This window comes from Aptenodytes forsteri, unplaced genomic scaffold (assembly GCF_000699145.1).
Source record: "Aptenodytes forsteri isolate BGI_AS27 unplaced genomic scaffold, ASM69914v1 Scaffold56, whole genome shotgun sequence".
In the NCBI taxonomy this organism is placed as follows: domain Eukaryota; kingdom Metazoa; phylum Chordata; class Aves; order Sphenisciformes; family Spheniscidae; genus Aptenodytes; species Aptenodytes forsteri.
This window is the reverse complement of record NW_008796213.1, coordinates 2,018,494-2,031,614: the sequence shown is the minus strand read 5'-3', so window position 1 is coordinate 2,031,614 and position 13,121 is coordinate 2,018,494. Positions and strand designations below refer to the sequence as shown.

General features: G+C 37.6%; 1 protein-coding gene across 1 annotated transcript in view; it reads left to right on the top strand.

Moving 5' to 3' along the window:
• SYT10 (synaptotagmin 10) overlaps nucleotides 1-8,058 on the top strand; it is a 34,298-nt gene extending 26,240 nt beyond the window's left edge. Inside the window, exons 4-7 of the mRNA XM_009288401.1 lie at nucleotides 4,651-4,771; nucleotides 5,132-5,303; nucleotides 6,776-6,905; nucleotides 7,987-8,058. Of these exons, the coding sequence (XP_009286676.1) occupies nucleotides 4,651-4,771; nucleotides 5,132-5,303; nucleotides 6,776-6,905; nucleotides 7,987-8,058 (495 nt within the window). The remainder of the gene's footprint in view (nucleotides 1-4,650; nucleotides 4,772-5,131; nucleotides 5,304-6,775; nucleotides 6,906-7,986) is intronic.
• The last annotated feature ends 5,063 nt before the right edge of the window (nucleotides 8,059-13,121 follow it).

Below are 13,121 nucleotides of genomic sequence, written 5' to 3'. Positions count from 1 at the left end.
AATGCTTCCTTTTGCATTAGTGCAGCTGTGCTCAATGCTGGTTTTTCTGTACCCGTTATTGGAAGTCGGTGGGGGGGAATCATTACAAGGATCTGTAAAGCTAGCTGTTAATTGAAATCTAAGTTTAATTTAAGAAGAAAAAGAAAAACTCACAATAGTCCTAGGAAAGAGATAAAATTTCATAGGAGTTACCTAAGTAATGTGCAATTCCAGTTGAATATATGATACATGTAAGAATCTGAAGCATAGTTAAAAATTTGCATGAGGGCAACAACTGGGTCCAGGCTTCTGCCTTCAACATCATGTTTTGTTTGAAGTGGACTGTAATGCAGACGTGATTGTTGAGGACAGTCTGTGCCTTGGCTTCCTCAGATCTGCATGACTGAAGGGTTCCTGTCAGATGAGTTGTGTGAACTTAATTATCTAGTCTATTATAAAGTGAGAGAAATACAAATTTTTCTAGAGCACTGGGATTCTGAAGTAATTTAAATCCTATTTTTAAATCCTAATTAAAATCAATAATACTTAGGATCCAGGGAATTTAAAAATATTACTCGGGATAATCCATGTGGTAGACAAAGACTGCCATGAGAAGTTTAAATGCTGAGCCTTACTTTGTTCATTATCTAGGTCTGAACCTGTGTTTTCAGCTCCAAATTCATGAACCTGTAGTGCTCAAGTTAACAAAAAAGTGTGTGTGGGAATGGTGATATTGCAGACATATTGAGTAACAATACCCAGTTTCTGATGCTATCATATGCATAATTTTAATCTTAATCTTTCAAAAGAACATTTAAAAGTTCGTAAGTCTTGAGCTTCACCTTGTGTGATTGAGTTCCAAAGAATGTTTATTTTAATGGTGCATTTTAATATCTTAATCCCCAGTTGCCCTATGACTTCTAGAGCTCCTAACAAAACGTACTCCGTTCACTCAACTATGAAGAAAGACCACCAGTCTCGACAGATACTCAGAGTAGAAACTGAAACTGAAAGGACTTGGGTTGTTTAGCCTGGAGAAAAGGAGGCTCAGGGGAGCCCTTATCGCTCTCTACAACTACCTGAAAGGAGGTTGTAGCGAGGTGGGTGTCAGTCTCTTCTCCCAAGTAACAAGCGATAGGAGAGGAAACGGCCTCAAGTTGCACCAGGGGAGGTTTAGATTGGATATTAGGAAAAATTTCTTCACCCAAAGGGCTGTCAAGCACTGGAACAGGCTGCCCAGGGAAGAGGTTGAGTCACCATCCCTGGAGGTATTTAAAAGACGTGTAGATGTGGCGCTTAGGGCCATGGTTTAGTGGTGGACTTGGCAGTGCTAGGGTAACGGTTGGACTTGATGATCTGAAAGGTCTTTTCTAACCTAAACGATTCTGTGATTCTATGATTCTATGATTCTCTGATTCTGTGAGTAAAAGTACTAGGATTTTCTATTCCTTACTAACCAAAAAGACACTGTCTACCAAACATCAGATGCCACAATTAGTACCAAATTAAATTAAAAAGATAAAATCATCAGAGTTGTTTCAAAGGATTCTGAAAGGACTTGTATTTGAACTTGATCTGAGGACAATGGGAACTCCTAGTCTGTGGTGGCAATCTAGGACAGCCAGTTCTCTTCACCAGGAGGAGAGTTAAATGGTGTCTACGGATTAGTGCAGGGTAACTACTAATTTTATTTCTAGCCCTTTGATCTTACAATGCGTAAGTCATAAATGTCTTTGATATAGACAAGGGTGTTTATTTGAAATAATATCTGTTCTAGGCTACTGCAGAATTTATCTATTGAAATAGTGCATAGAGCAACATGAGTGTTGTTCCACAAAATGAAAATCAGACATTTCAGGGCAGCACAAGCCACATTTTTTCCAGTTATAGGTCATAGGAGTCAGAAAATGCCTGCATAAACAGTGGAGTGGTAGAGAGCCTTTTCCCAATCCTAAAACCATCACTTACCACTTCAAACTGAGTAGTCAGTACACAGGTTACAGAGCTCGGGTAGCTTCAGTACATCTGCCCTTTGGACAGTCTGCTGTGCAGAGCGAAAAGATTCCCCTCATTTGCTGTCCAAGCATTTCTTTTTGCATTAAGGCATCCTGCTTATTCTTTGCATGGTCAAATCACTGGATTTGATGGCAGGAGATTTTCCAAGATCTTTTTCAATATAACTTCGGTACATCATGTTCAGAAAGGAAAGAAAAAGGACAGAGCATAAGCCTCAAACCGTTGCCATTTTGTTAAGCACTCATTCTTTTCTCTGCTCTTCAGAAAAGTAGGGTAGAGTAATCACCACATGGAGATCTGCAAGTATTTTGAGCAATGTTTCTTTTAAAGTATTTACGTTATGGTAAATGGTCCTGTCTGTCTGTATTCTTGTTTATCATTTGAGCTCACCCAAACCTTTGAGTGTCTATCCAATTTCTCTTCAAAAAGAAATAATAGAATACTCAAGTTCATACTCCCATCTTGCAAAAATGATTTTTTCTCTATTCACCTACACAAGTCATCTCTCTGAAGAAGGAAGAACTAGTCCCTTTTATGAGCTGCCCACTGTGTTTTTTAATCCAACTCATCTTCATCACCTCCCTCAACATAGACCTTGAAGCACTGGATGTGGGGGAGCTATATTTCTTTTTCAAACAAAAGAGTGAGATCTCTTTCACATATGGATATGAGGAACAACAATCAGACTCTAAATTCAGAAGGTAATGCTAGCAATAGAAGCTGTGCTCAAAACAGTTTTCAGATATGACAAAAACTGTAAAATATAACAGAGAGCACTTGCTACTTTAACAAATCAGTGAAAGGAATTACACTTCATTTGTTCAAGTTTTATTTATATTTTCTGAAACAGAAAAGTGAGTTTGTTAATGTTCTCTGTGGCACAAAATTCTGCGCTCTGTGTGGCAAAGTAACGGGTTGGGCTAAGGAGATGTCAAATAGCTGTATTTATCCTATGTGGACTGAATGAGCTAAATCATTTTGAAATCCTGAGAAATCTAAAATCCTGAAATCCTGACAAGCATGAAATTTGCTTACAGTGCATGTTCACATGCTTATCAATCTCTCAATTCTCAGAACAGAATCCCAGCAAAATGACTGAACATGTGAATTGACCAACCTATACAAAAGTCAATATTTTATTAACAGTGCAACAGAGAATTTAAAGCTATTCTAAAACTGCATTCTTTGATCTAGAGTCTGCAATGCAGGGGGGTGGGGGGGACCAAAACCCTGAAGCATGTGATTAAGTCCATCTTTACTCAAGAAAGATCTGAAGTACTTGTTTCAATTTAGACGGAGCATTAACCTGAAGGAAGTCTATAAAACTGTTCATATAAGCAGCTGAAAAATGTGAAGAAGAAGCCCCAGTCTGTCTCATAACTATAAGCAATGTATTTGTCATCTACACAACAATCATTATTTTAGTATGTATCATTTAAAAATATATCACGCTTGCCTTCTGATGCTAGAACAGCTGTACCATGAATCCAGCAGTTCTCAAACAAATTTGTACTCTTGGGGTTGCTGGAGGTTTGACAGATAAAATATTGAAGCTGGGATATTAAAAATAAGCTTTTTAGTATCAGTCAAAGTCCTTTGAGATCACATGAGCATGCTTGAGAATGGCTGCCTTACAGAAGTGACTTCCTTACATGCTCCTCACAAGCTCATATTTAAAAATCCTGAGTTGTTCTTAATATGCAATTTTCTTTGAGCTGTTTTGGGGGCGTTTTTAAAATGTTAGAAGAAGAGGAATTAGAAATTTAGAACATAACTAACATCTCAACAACTAAACTTTTGTGATATTAGGATAATTATATAACTGTGAGGAAAGAAAATATAAGAATTGATGGAAGCTCTCTTCCTTAGATTACATTTCTCAAGTGTTGTAGCATCTGAACTGTATAGCAATATCATATTGCACGAATTCACAGCACAATGTCTCAACATCGAAACTATCTTTTTGTGAGAATTATTAAGACGGACCTTATCCATCTTCCTGAGTATACTATCCTCCAAAAAGTTGCCCTTGAGCCAGGAAAGTTGTAGGTGCTACTTCTTTACTTTGCTTGTCTCTAAAACAGAACAACCCCTCAAAGAACAGTAAGAGCGTTAAAGCTAGCAACTTTTACAAGCACGTTCATCTTTTCAAAGCATTTAGTATAAAATTTTCATATGCATACATGTGTGCAGAAATAAATATCCTACATAAATTCCATGTAGGAATTTATTTAGCCTTCCATGCTAAAAGGCATGTAAATGTGCGTCATCTAAATATTCCACCGTATTTCTTTCTATTGGAGAGGATGGAGTCTGAGTCTTTTCAACATCAGAACTTGATGTTCTACACTCGGTACTTTTTCATTTGTGTAAATTCAACACAAACATATCAGGAATCCAGAAAGTTTTGGATCTGCTTTTGTTTTAATTTTTCAGTTTAGTAATTCTAGATCCTGCCACTAAAATATTATCCTGTTGGCACTCTTTCCGTATTTTACAGAAATAATTTCTGAAAATTGCTTGTGACCTCTTCAAAAGCATCTGAGGCTGCAAAAGAAGTCTCTCTGTGTTAAAAAAAATTCTAAATTTTTGCATGATCTGAATTGAATTGTTGGCAATATGGGCAGATTTCTAATCATTGCTTTTCTTTTTCAGGAAAGCATAGATTTGGGTGAGATCATGTTTTCCCTCTGTTATTTGCCTACTGCTGGGAGAATGACATTTACAGTCATCAAATGTAGGAATCTCAAAGCAATGGATATAACTGGCGCATCAGGTGAATCTACTTATTTTTTAAATAACAAGGCAGAGTCTATTCAGGAAGGGTACAAATAGGAACTCCTTGGTTTTTGTGTGTTTAGCATGGTTGTGAAATGGAAGTAGCAGGAGAATGGGTGTAGGCCCTGTTCAGATCTACTGGCTATCTTTGGTCTGGCAGTCGGTATGTCTGTTCAGAATGCACATACCTTTCCTTTGCATTGACAGCATATTGAAAGCAGTGTTTGCCAGGGTCACTAAAATAATTGTAAGCTTTTGTCTTATCAATATGACATTCCTACAAAAAAATATTGCTCTTACACTACACGTTTGAATGACATTGGGTCCAAATGCCCACAACTGATTATCTGTTACACAGATCCGTATGTCAAAGTGTCACTGATGTGTGAGGGTCGAAGACTGAAAAAGAGGAAAACAACCACGAAGAAGAACACTCTCAATCCCGTTTATAACGAGGCCATCATCTTTGATATCCCTCCAGAGAATGTGGACCAGGTCAGCCTCTCCATTGCAGTGATGGATTACGATCGGTAAGCACAGTTTGCTTTCTGAACATTAATCTTCAGTGAGAGGTTACCTGATCATTGCAAGCGACTGCTTTCTACCTCCCTGAACTTTCAAGTCAGTTCAAGTGTCACAAAAGATAAAGCCTTCGGGTCTTTTCCTGAAGAGTTTTAAAGCTTCCACACCTTTTAGAGCTCAGGCCATTTTATCTGTGTCATAAATAACTGTGACGAGGAAGAAACATGGCTCAATCTTCTTATGGACCGCTAGCATTGGCATACATTTCTGTCCCCATCTGGTGGCCAGACTATATAAAAGCTTTATAAATCAGGTATGTCTCAGTTTAAAAAAGACCCTCGCATCTCTAATTTCTATTTAAATGCCAGGTATTTGAAATCAAAGAAAATTTCGATAACTAAAAAAGAATTAGGTGCCAATTACCTCATTGAATTAAGTCATAATTAATCTTTCAGTTGACACAATAAAGAAGCTTTGTAACCTTTGGGTTCAGTGCTCACTGAGCCTCAATTATCTATGTCCTCACCGAGAACTGACAGGAAGATACTCCTGCTTAGAGTAGCTCAAGGACTGCAGGTTAAACTAGAGAGTGACTAGCAGAATCATGCCTGAGCCAAGTCTGCTTTGTTCAAGTGCTATTAGTAATGAGCTCTTGAGACGGCAGGGCAAATAAACAGTGAAAGTCCAGTTTAGTAACACGAACCTTCAGATTCTTTTTCCTCACCATCAGATTTCTGATCGTCCTCCAACTTCTGTCAGGAAGATTTTCTCGGTCAGATGTGAAAGGGGCACTGTGGTGCCACTGGGGAGAAGAGCACAGCAACTTGCCCACTTTCAGGCCTCTTCAGCTGCTCCTTTCAAAGCATTTGCTAACATGAAGTTAGGAAACATTATTCTAAGGTACATGTAGGCAAGGTACAGAAAATTACTTTCTGGAGTCCCTCAACAACTCTATGGCGCTGCCAAGAGTATGAAGTATTAAGTTATAGCCTATTACAGCTATACCCCTCTCTTTCACATTTTTGGCTGAAGTTCCAATGACCACAAGAGTTAGAGCTGGGAAATATAGTGTGAAATGACATCTGAAGCATTTGCAGCAGGAAATGTATTTCCCATCACCTTCCTTCACCTTCCTCTCCCACAAAATTTAAGCGTGTTTTCCTTCTAGGTCATTTGGTGTATTATGGTCCTTTTCTGTCCTTGTGCCGTTTGGGTTGTAACCTTTTAATGGCAAGGATTGTGTCTTCATTGCTATTTTTGTAGCTGCTAGAAGCACTCTGGTAGTGGCTGGAGGTTTTTGATGCTACCATTACAGAACTTAATATTACTATACAACCACTAAAACTAATATCTGTAATAAATACTGTGAAAACTTTGGGCATGTATTCTGTGCTGCACTAAACCAGTAAACTGAATTATACATCAGATGTTATTAAAACTATTTTTATTAAAAAAAATTCTGCCTCTCTACAATTCTCAGAGTAGGGCACAATGAGGTCATTGGGGTATGTCGGACAGGAATTGATGCTGAAGGGCTTGGAAGAGATCATTGGAATGAAATGTTGGCTTACCCACGTAAACCAATAACTCACTGGCATCCACTAGTAGAGGTAAGAAGTAGCGAAATTCTCTCCTTTTCAGTATATTGAATGCTTTTGTCTCTCTCACACTTACGTGCTTCTGAGAATCATGAAAATCAGTGCAGCATCGATGGAGCAGCTATAAGATCCTTAGCACAACCTAAATCTAGTTGCATGGGTTTATTGATTGCTTAAATGCACCACTTGAAAAGTTTCCATGGTGCGCTGACAGCATTGTACCATTAAACAATTAAGACATTTGAAATTTCCAGAGATTATGATAAGGAGCTTACATTCACTTAGAAAAGATCATTTGCAAGTATTTCAAAAGCAATCATTTCCTATTCAAAAATCCTTAGCATGAACAGTTTTGTTGCTAAAACATTAATCTGAAACTGGCCTGCTAATTAGGCTAAGTTGAGGTACCATACCAGCAGCTACCTCTAGAGTTACTCAAACAGACACTTACCGGAAGCTTATTCAAATGCATGGGTGATGATATCTACAAGTCCCTGGGCTTGGACACCCTCTTCAACCTGCTCTGGCCACATCTTACTGGTTTTCTGTATACAAAATGCTCACAGCTTCGGGTTCAAAAAGATTCATATTGAAGCCTCAAGAAGCAGCAGGCCCTGCTTTGGAACACAGAGAACATGCTGTTTAGCCCTCCCCAAACCCAGTCTCTGTAGAAAAATGAGTTGCTGTCTGAGGCATCACGGGCCATTTGTTTTCCCCAATGCTGCACAGCATCTCCAGTGACAGGTAGAAAAAGCCCAACAGCAAGGCTTCAGTAAAACACCTAAAGTGTGAGGGCAGGGAAACTGAGTCAGTGCAGCAGAGAAACCTCTTTTCAGAGGTTCATGGCTTTCCCTGGCTCATGTACCACCCCTGATTGGTGAAATAAACCCACTCCTGTGGAATGACTCAGAGCCATTTTTAGGAGCTCACTTTAGGAATTTTCTTTCCATTATTAGTTCTGCTGGAGACTTTGATCCAGAAAGGGTCTAGATGTGATTTGGGTTCTTCTTTGAGGGAGCCTCTCATCCTCTGAAATGAGTGTGATGCATGGCCAGATATGATGACATTTGTAAAACTAACGCTTTTCTTGCAGTTACCTGGCCGAGCAACCAGTTTTGATAGCCAGGGATCTTGTTCATCACCAAAACCACCGCTTACGCCCTAAGGAACAAGAGTGGATTCATCGTGTTCAGTGTCCAAAGCTCCCTTGTAGCTCACATCTACATAAATAGAAGGTTTGGCTTCCGCAGATGAACTGTATCCATATTTTTTTATTAAAATACATTTTTCCTATTCTAAGTCTTATATTACAGTTTATAATAATTTCTTACTGTATGAATGAAGTTGACTTGAGCCAAATATAACCCTTCCTCATACAAATTCATTCACTTGTTTTCTCGCTGGCATATATCCAGTGTCACATCCAAGCAGTGTTTTGATATGACCTATATCTTTGCATAGACAAAGAAATCAGAAAAAAATCCCTTAAGCAATTCAAAACCACTGCAGCTTGTAATGCCTAATTCTTTTGAGGGAGAGCAAATATAGCTCTTGTAGTAAATTTCTTCTAAATTGCACTAAATCCTGTATGACTTCTCAAGATAACACTTCAAACAATGTTGCATGAAAAAACAACTGTTGCCACGTTTTGAGTGTTTGGAAAGTCAGTTCATTCCTTGGGCAGGGAGGAATGGCTGTTCAAAAGCCCACTGAAGCTGATGAGAAGGACCCTACTGGCTTCACTGGGTTTTAGTTTAACCTTTATGGAACAGGATTCACACCTGGATCTATGCAGTTATAATCTTTCAGCAATCAAGACGCCCGCTGCACCTACAGGAACTCGTTAGCCTGTCCAGCAAAACAACCAGGCACATGCACCCAGGCAGGTGGGTGTACTCAGCGGCTGTTTTGTTTCAAGTACCCACCGGCTGATGAAGGGCTAGCTCAGATGTCTCTGCATGGCACTGAACAGCGCACGTACGGGTATTGTTGTGGAAAGCAAATACCTCTGCAATGAGTTGTGTGGAAATTGACGTAGCTCCACAGAGATGTAGGTGTCTCCTGGTGAGGTGCATCCAGGCCCTTCAAAATAGCCCATTTGCTGCTGGCATGATGCAGTCCTTATTCAGTCTTTATGCAGGTCAAACCGTAGGCGAGAGAATGCTCTGAAGTAAAGGAATTTATTTAATGTGTTTTAGCTGTTCAAAAAATTGACCAAAACCTGCAGTTACACAGAACATTTTTCTGATTCTTGATTTAGTGTGACAGTATTAGATTTCTTTGAAGTTATTTTGACTGAGTGAATAGCTCACGTGGAGTAGTTTCTGGTCCCAGGCTGCATGCTTCTAGAATTATATGCCAAATATGAACTTGAGATATGTTTTGTGTCAATATATGGAGAGAGAAATTGAAATGTAACCATTTCATAAACTAGTAAACTCATTAATTAGAATACACAGTGACAGCAAATGCAAAAAAGTATTGGCTGAAGTGAGCTGTTTTAAAAACTGGAAGAGAAGTACACATTATTTTGTGGATTTAGCTCTTTTTAGCACTGCAGTGTACCTCAGTTAGACAGTTATTTTCTTTTTTTCTTTTTCCTGGTTTTTTTTTTTTTTCTGCGAAGAGCGTGACAAAGACTGCACCATTGGGCCTGAGATTTTGAAAGCTGAACTGCAACTAGAAAAAAGTTGGGGTGGCAGCTTTTTTTGTATCTTTGTAATGTAAAAAGAAAACTGAGAAGACAGTATTTTCCAAAACAGCGTTTTTACAGAAGAAAAGTGTCACACACAAGAAAAATGTCAATGGAAGATTGTTTTACGATAATGGAAGAATGTGTGAGAATTAATCTAGTTATGAAGGGAAAAGGCAGTTTAGACAGACTTCTGAAGAACCGTTTTGGCTTGGTTAGTTTGGCCTGCTTGACACAGAATACGTTTATGAAGATCCAGTCCCTCCATTCCGCTAACTAATCTCTAAGACAGTCAAATGTGCCTTGAAGTGTCTTAACTGCTCCAGAAAAGTTAGGAAGGCTGGTCTTAACATTACAGGTGTTTCTAAGGCAAAAAGGAGGCAGGTTTTATACCTTGCCTTCTGTGCCTACAAACACAAACACAGCAAGCAAGCAAACAAACAAATAAATAAAGCTTTCAGGCATTCTTTACAAATTAAAAGAAAAAAAAAGAAAAAAAAAAAAGGCTCCAGCCCAAGTTTTTGGATGTCTGTTCCAGGCTGCTATTCATGGCCTCTAGACAGAAATAGTCCAAAGAGGGTTGGTAATGCTGAACACTGATCCTCCCTGCTCAAGATTGTATTTTCATCACCATAAATACAGAACAGCCTTGCAGAATTTCATTCCTCTGTTTGCTCTGGCTGAGTAATTTTTTAAACAGGAGAACAAGCTCTCCTCTGTGGGTTTTTTTTCCTCCCATCATTGTTATCATCATGAGATTTTGTGGCCTAGATCATTTTCATCATGATTTTGCAAGGTTGATATAGAAACAGGTATATATATATATGTGGAGATTGAAAAACTATTTTGTGTATACATTTATCTTAATTATATCAGCAGTGGCCTTTGTGGCCTAGAAAATACTTTTTGTAATGTGGTACTGTAACAGTTAACTAAATAGTCTTTGCACTTTTTTGCACCTAATATCCAAAAAGCTAACAATTTCACGATCAAATGTAGCATAAGCGTTCAGCAATGAGCAACATCTTTTTAACTATTTCATTGTTCTCTATGAGTATCCTGTATGTTTCATCATAAGTAGTAAAGTATTTCAGTATTCATTTTCTTAAATTTAAATTGTTGTCAAACACCAAAGGAATAATAGCTCAGTTTGTGCCCTCTTGTTGTGTTATTTTTGATATTGTTAATAACAATAGTGAATGACTTCTGTGTCTAAACTTGATTTATGGGTGCTCTGCATCTAGGAAAAATCAGGCTGCAAAGTTATCAGGATATCTAACTTCAAAAATAACCCCCTAATTAATTATTTTTAGTCCCTTATCAGTGGTTAATAGAATTAATGCAAAAGATTTTTTTTTTTCCCCACTGCTTTCTTAGCTATCTCACAAGACAGGGTATATATTTAGTATAACTAACCCATTGCAATTAGAGCCTCGTTCACAAGTCACTCTCTGAGTGTACTCACAGAAGCCCCGAGTAAAAACTTAGCACAGTTTTAGTCAATGAATATGTTGCTTTATGTATCTCTTTAGTAAGAAATTTAAAATATTTCAGTTTGGAGAAGTTGTAACCTCCCTGCTCCCATCCTGAATGGTTTTTTGTTGCTTATCTACATTTCTGCCATATCACAAACATTAGTCTAATTTGAGCAAAATCAAATTTGGCAAATGGTTGGTGTAAAATATATTGTAGTAATTTTACAACAGTTTGAAAAACTCACATTCCTAAAAGCCTGAGTTATTTTTATTGAAATGATTTACTGGAAACAGTAACAGTACTTAATAAGAATTGTATTTTGCACTGCAGAATTTTTTTATACTTTCACAGCAGTAAACCACAGAACTGTACAGAGAAAGTACATGATGGATTAAGTGGTTCCAGGGGAGCTGTTACCTTTTTATATTTATTTTCAATAATGCAGTGTAAATTGAAAAAGCCCACATACAAATGTATCTAATGAGCCATTCTAGTCTTTTGGGTAAATATTGTTTTCAAGCAATTGTTTCCCTTCCCTACATTAAATAAGTTTTCAGGGACCATTAGATTTGCTCTAAGCAACCATAAAATTCTTATTAGGTCTATGCAAAATGTTAAGTAGGACCCTAAACCACAGGTAGATTTAGGATTCTAGTGGCACTGCAGACAGTAGCATAGGTGAGCAGATGCTCAATACAATGTGAGTCACGTATTGCACTCCATGATCTCAACTTTAGATCGCTGTATTGTATACTTCTGCCGATATGGACCTTCCCCTCACTCTCCCAGCAAGTAACCATCTCTTTCCCCACCATCTTTTGTCTATACTGGGCTTCTGTTCAAGCAGTAGAGACCTGACCCTTACTTTTGTCTGCACTGCTGAAAGATGACTCCTGGCCTTAAAAAGTAGTAATATGAAACCTGTGGGGTCTTGACCAAAAGGTGTAAGATAGCTACATCTCTCATTTTCATTCTATGAAGAGCTGCCAAGGAAGTAACTTCCCTTCTCCGCAGTCCCTTATGATCATCAGACATTCAGAAATCAGTAATGCTGTCTGGTTTTTGTTTCTAGCAAGCACTAAAAGAGCGATATACATATCTCAGGGGTATGTATATTTGTCAGGGACAGAGAAAGTGGCCGGAACAAATAAGATAAAACAAAACTTAGTATACCAGGACAAAAGTTTCCCTGCAAAATTTCTTCTTCAATATATGGAATTGTTTTGACTTCCTATGTTTAAGTAACAAAACTATACATTTTTTCTTAAAGAATCACAACCACATCCAATATTTTTGAAGAAAATTTTGAGCAAACATGATATGTTTTCATTGGGTTGATTTTTTCCAAGGGAAAAAAGCAATTATTTCCTAATTTGTTTCTATGGATGCATTTTTGGAGCAATATTAAGAAAACTTTAAGTTTCCAAAAAAGACGTATTTGATCCATCCATTTTTCCTATTTCTCAGTTTTTTTAATTGGCTTCAGTGTAAACCTTTTGAAAATTTTTAACATGATGATGCACAACAAATACATGATAGTCTAGTTCCAAGATTATTTTGCTATATCTTTTTAATCATTTAACTGCTTGTATCTTATAAACTTTTATATGTACTAACTTTTTATTACACTCCATTAATTTAACAAGCTTTATACATCTGAAATCATTTGACTGTATTTTTAAAGTGTGTAAACATTTAAAAGAAGGGTGAGTAATTATTTTAGAACTCAGTAATAGAGGCTGAAAGCTGAAAATGTCAAATTTTTCAGAGATCCATAAATGTGCCTTTGAAAACCACCTTATTAGAGCATGCAAAAACCTAGATTTGCACATACAATATTTGCACTGTTTTGTACATACAAGTATTTGCACTTGCAAGATGTATAACCATTATTATTTAGCACTTCTGTTACAACAGAACACCCACACCTAATCAGAAATATGTTTCAGTTTGTGATAAATACTGGACAAATCTGTACTGAGTGACAGTTCCTTGACCTGAAAAGTTCATATGACTTTATTTCTACAAATGAATATGCTTGAGAATTCTGTAGGTGTTAA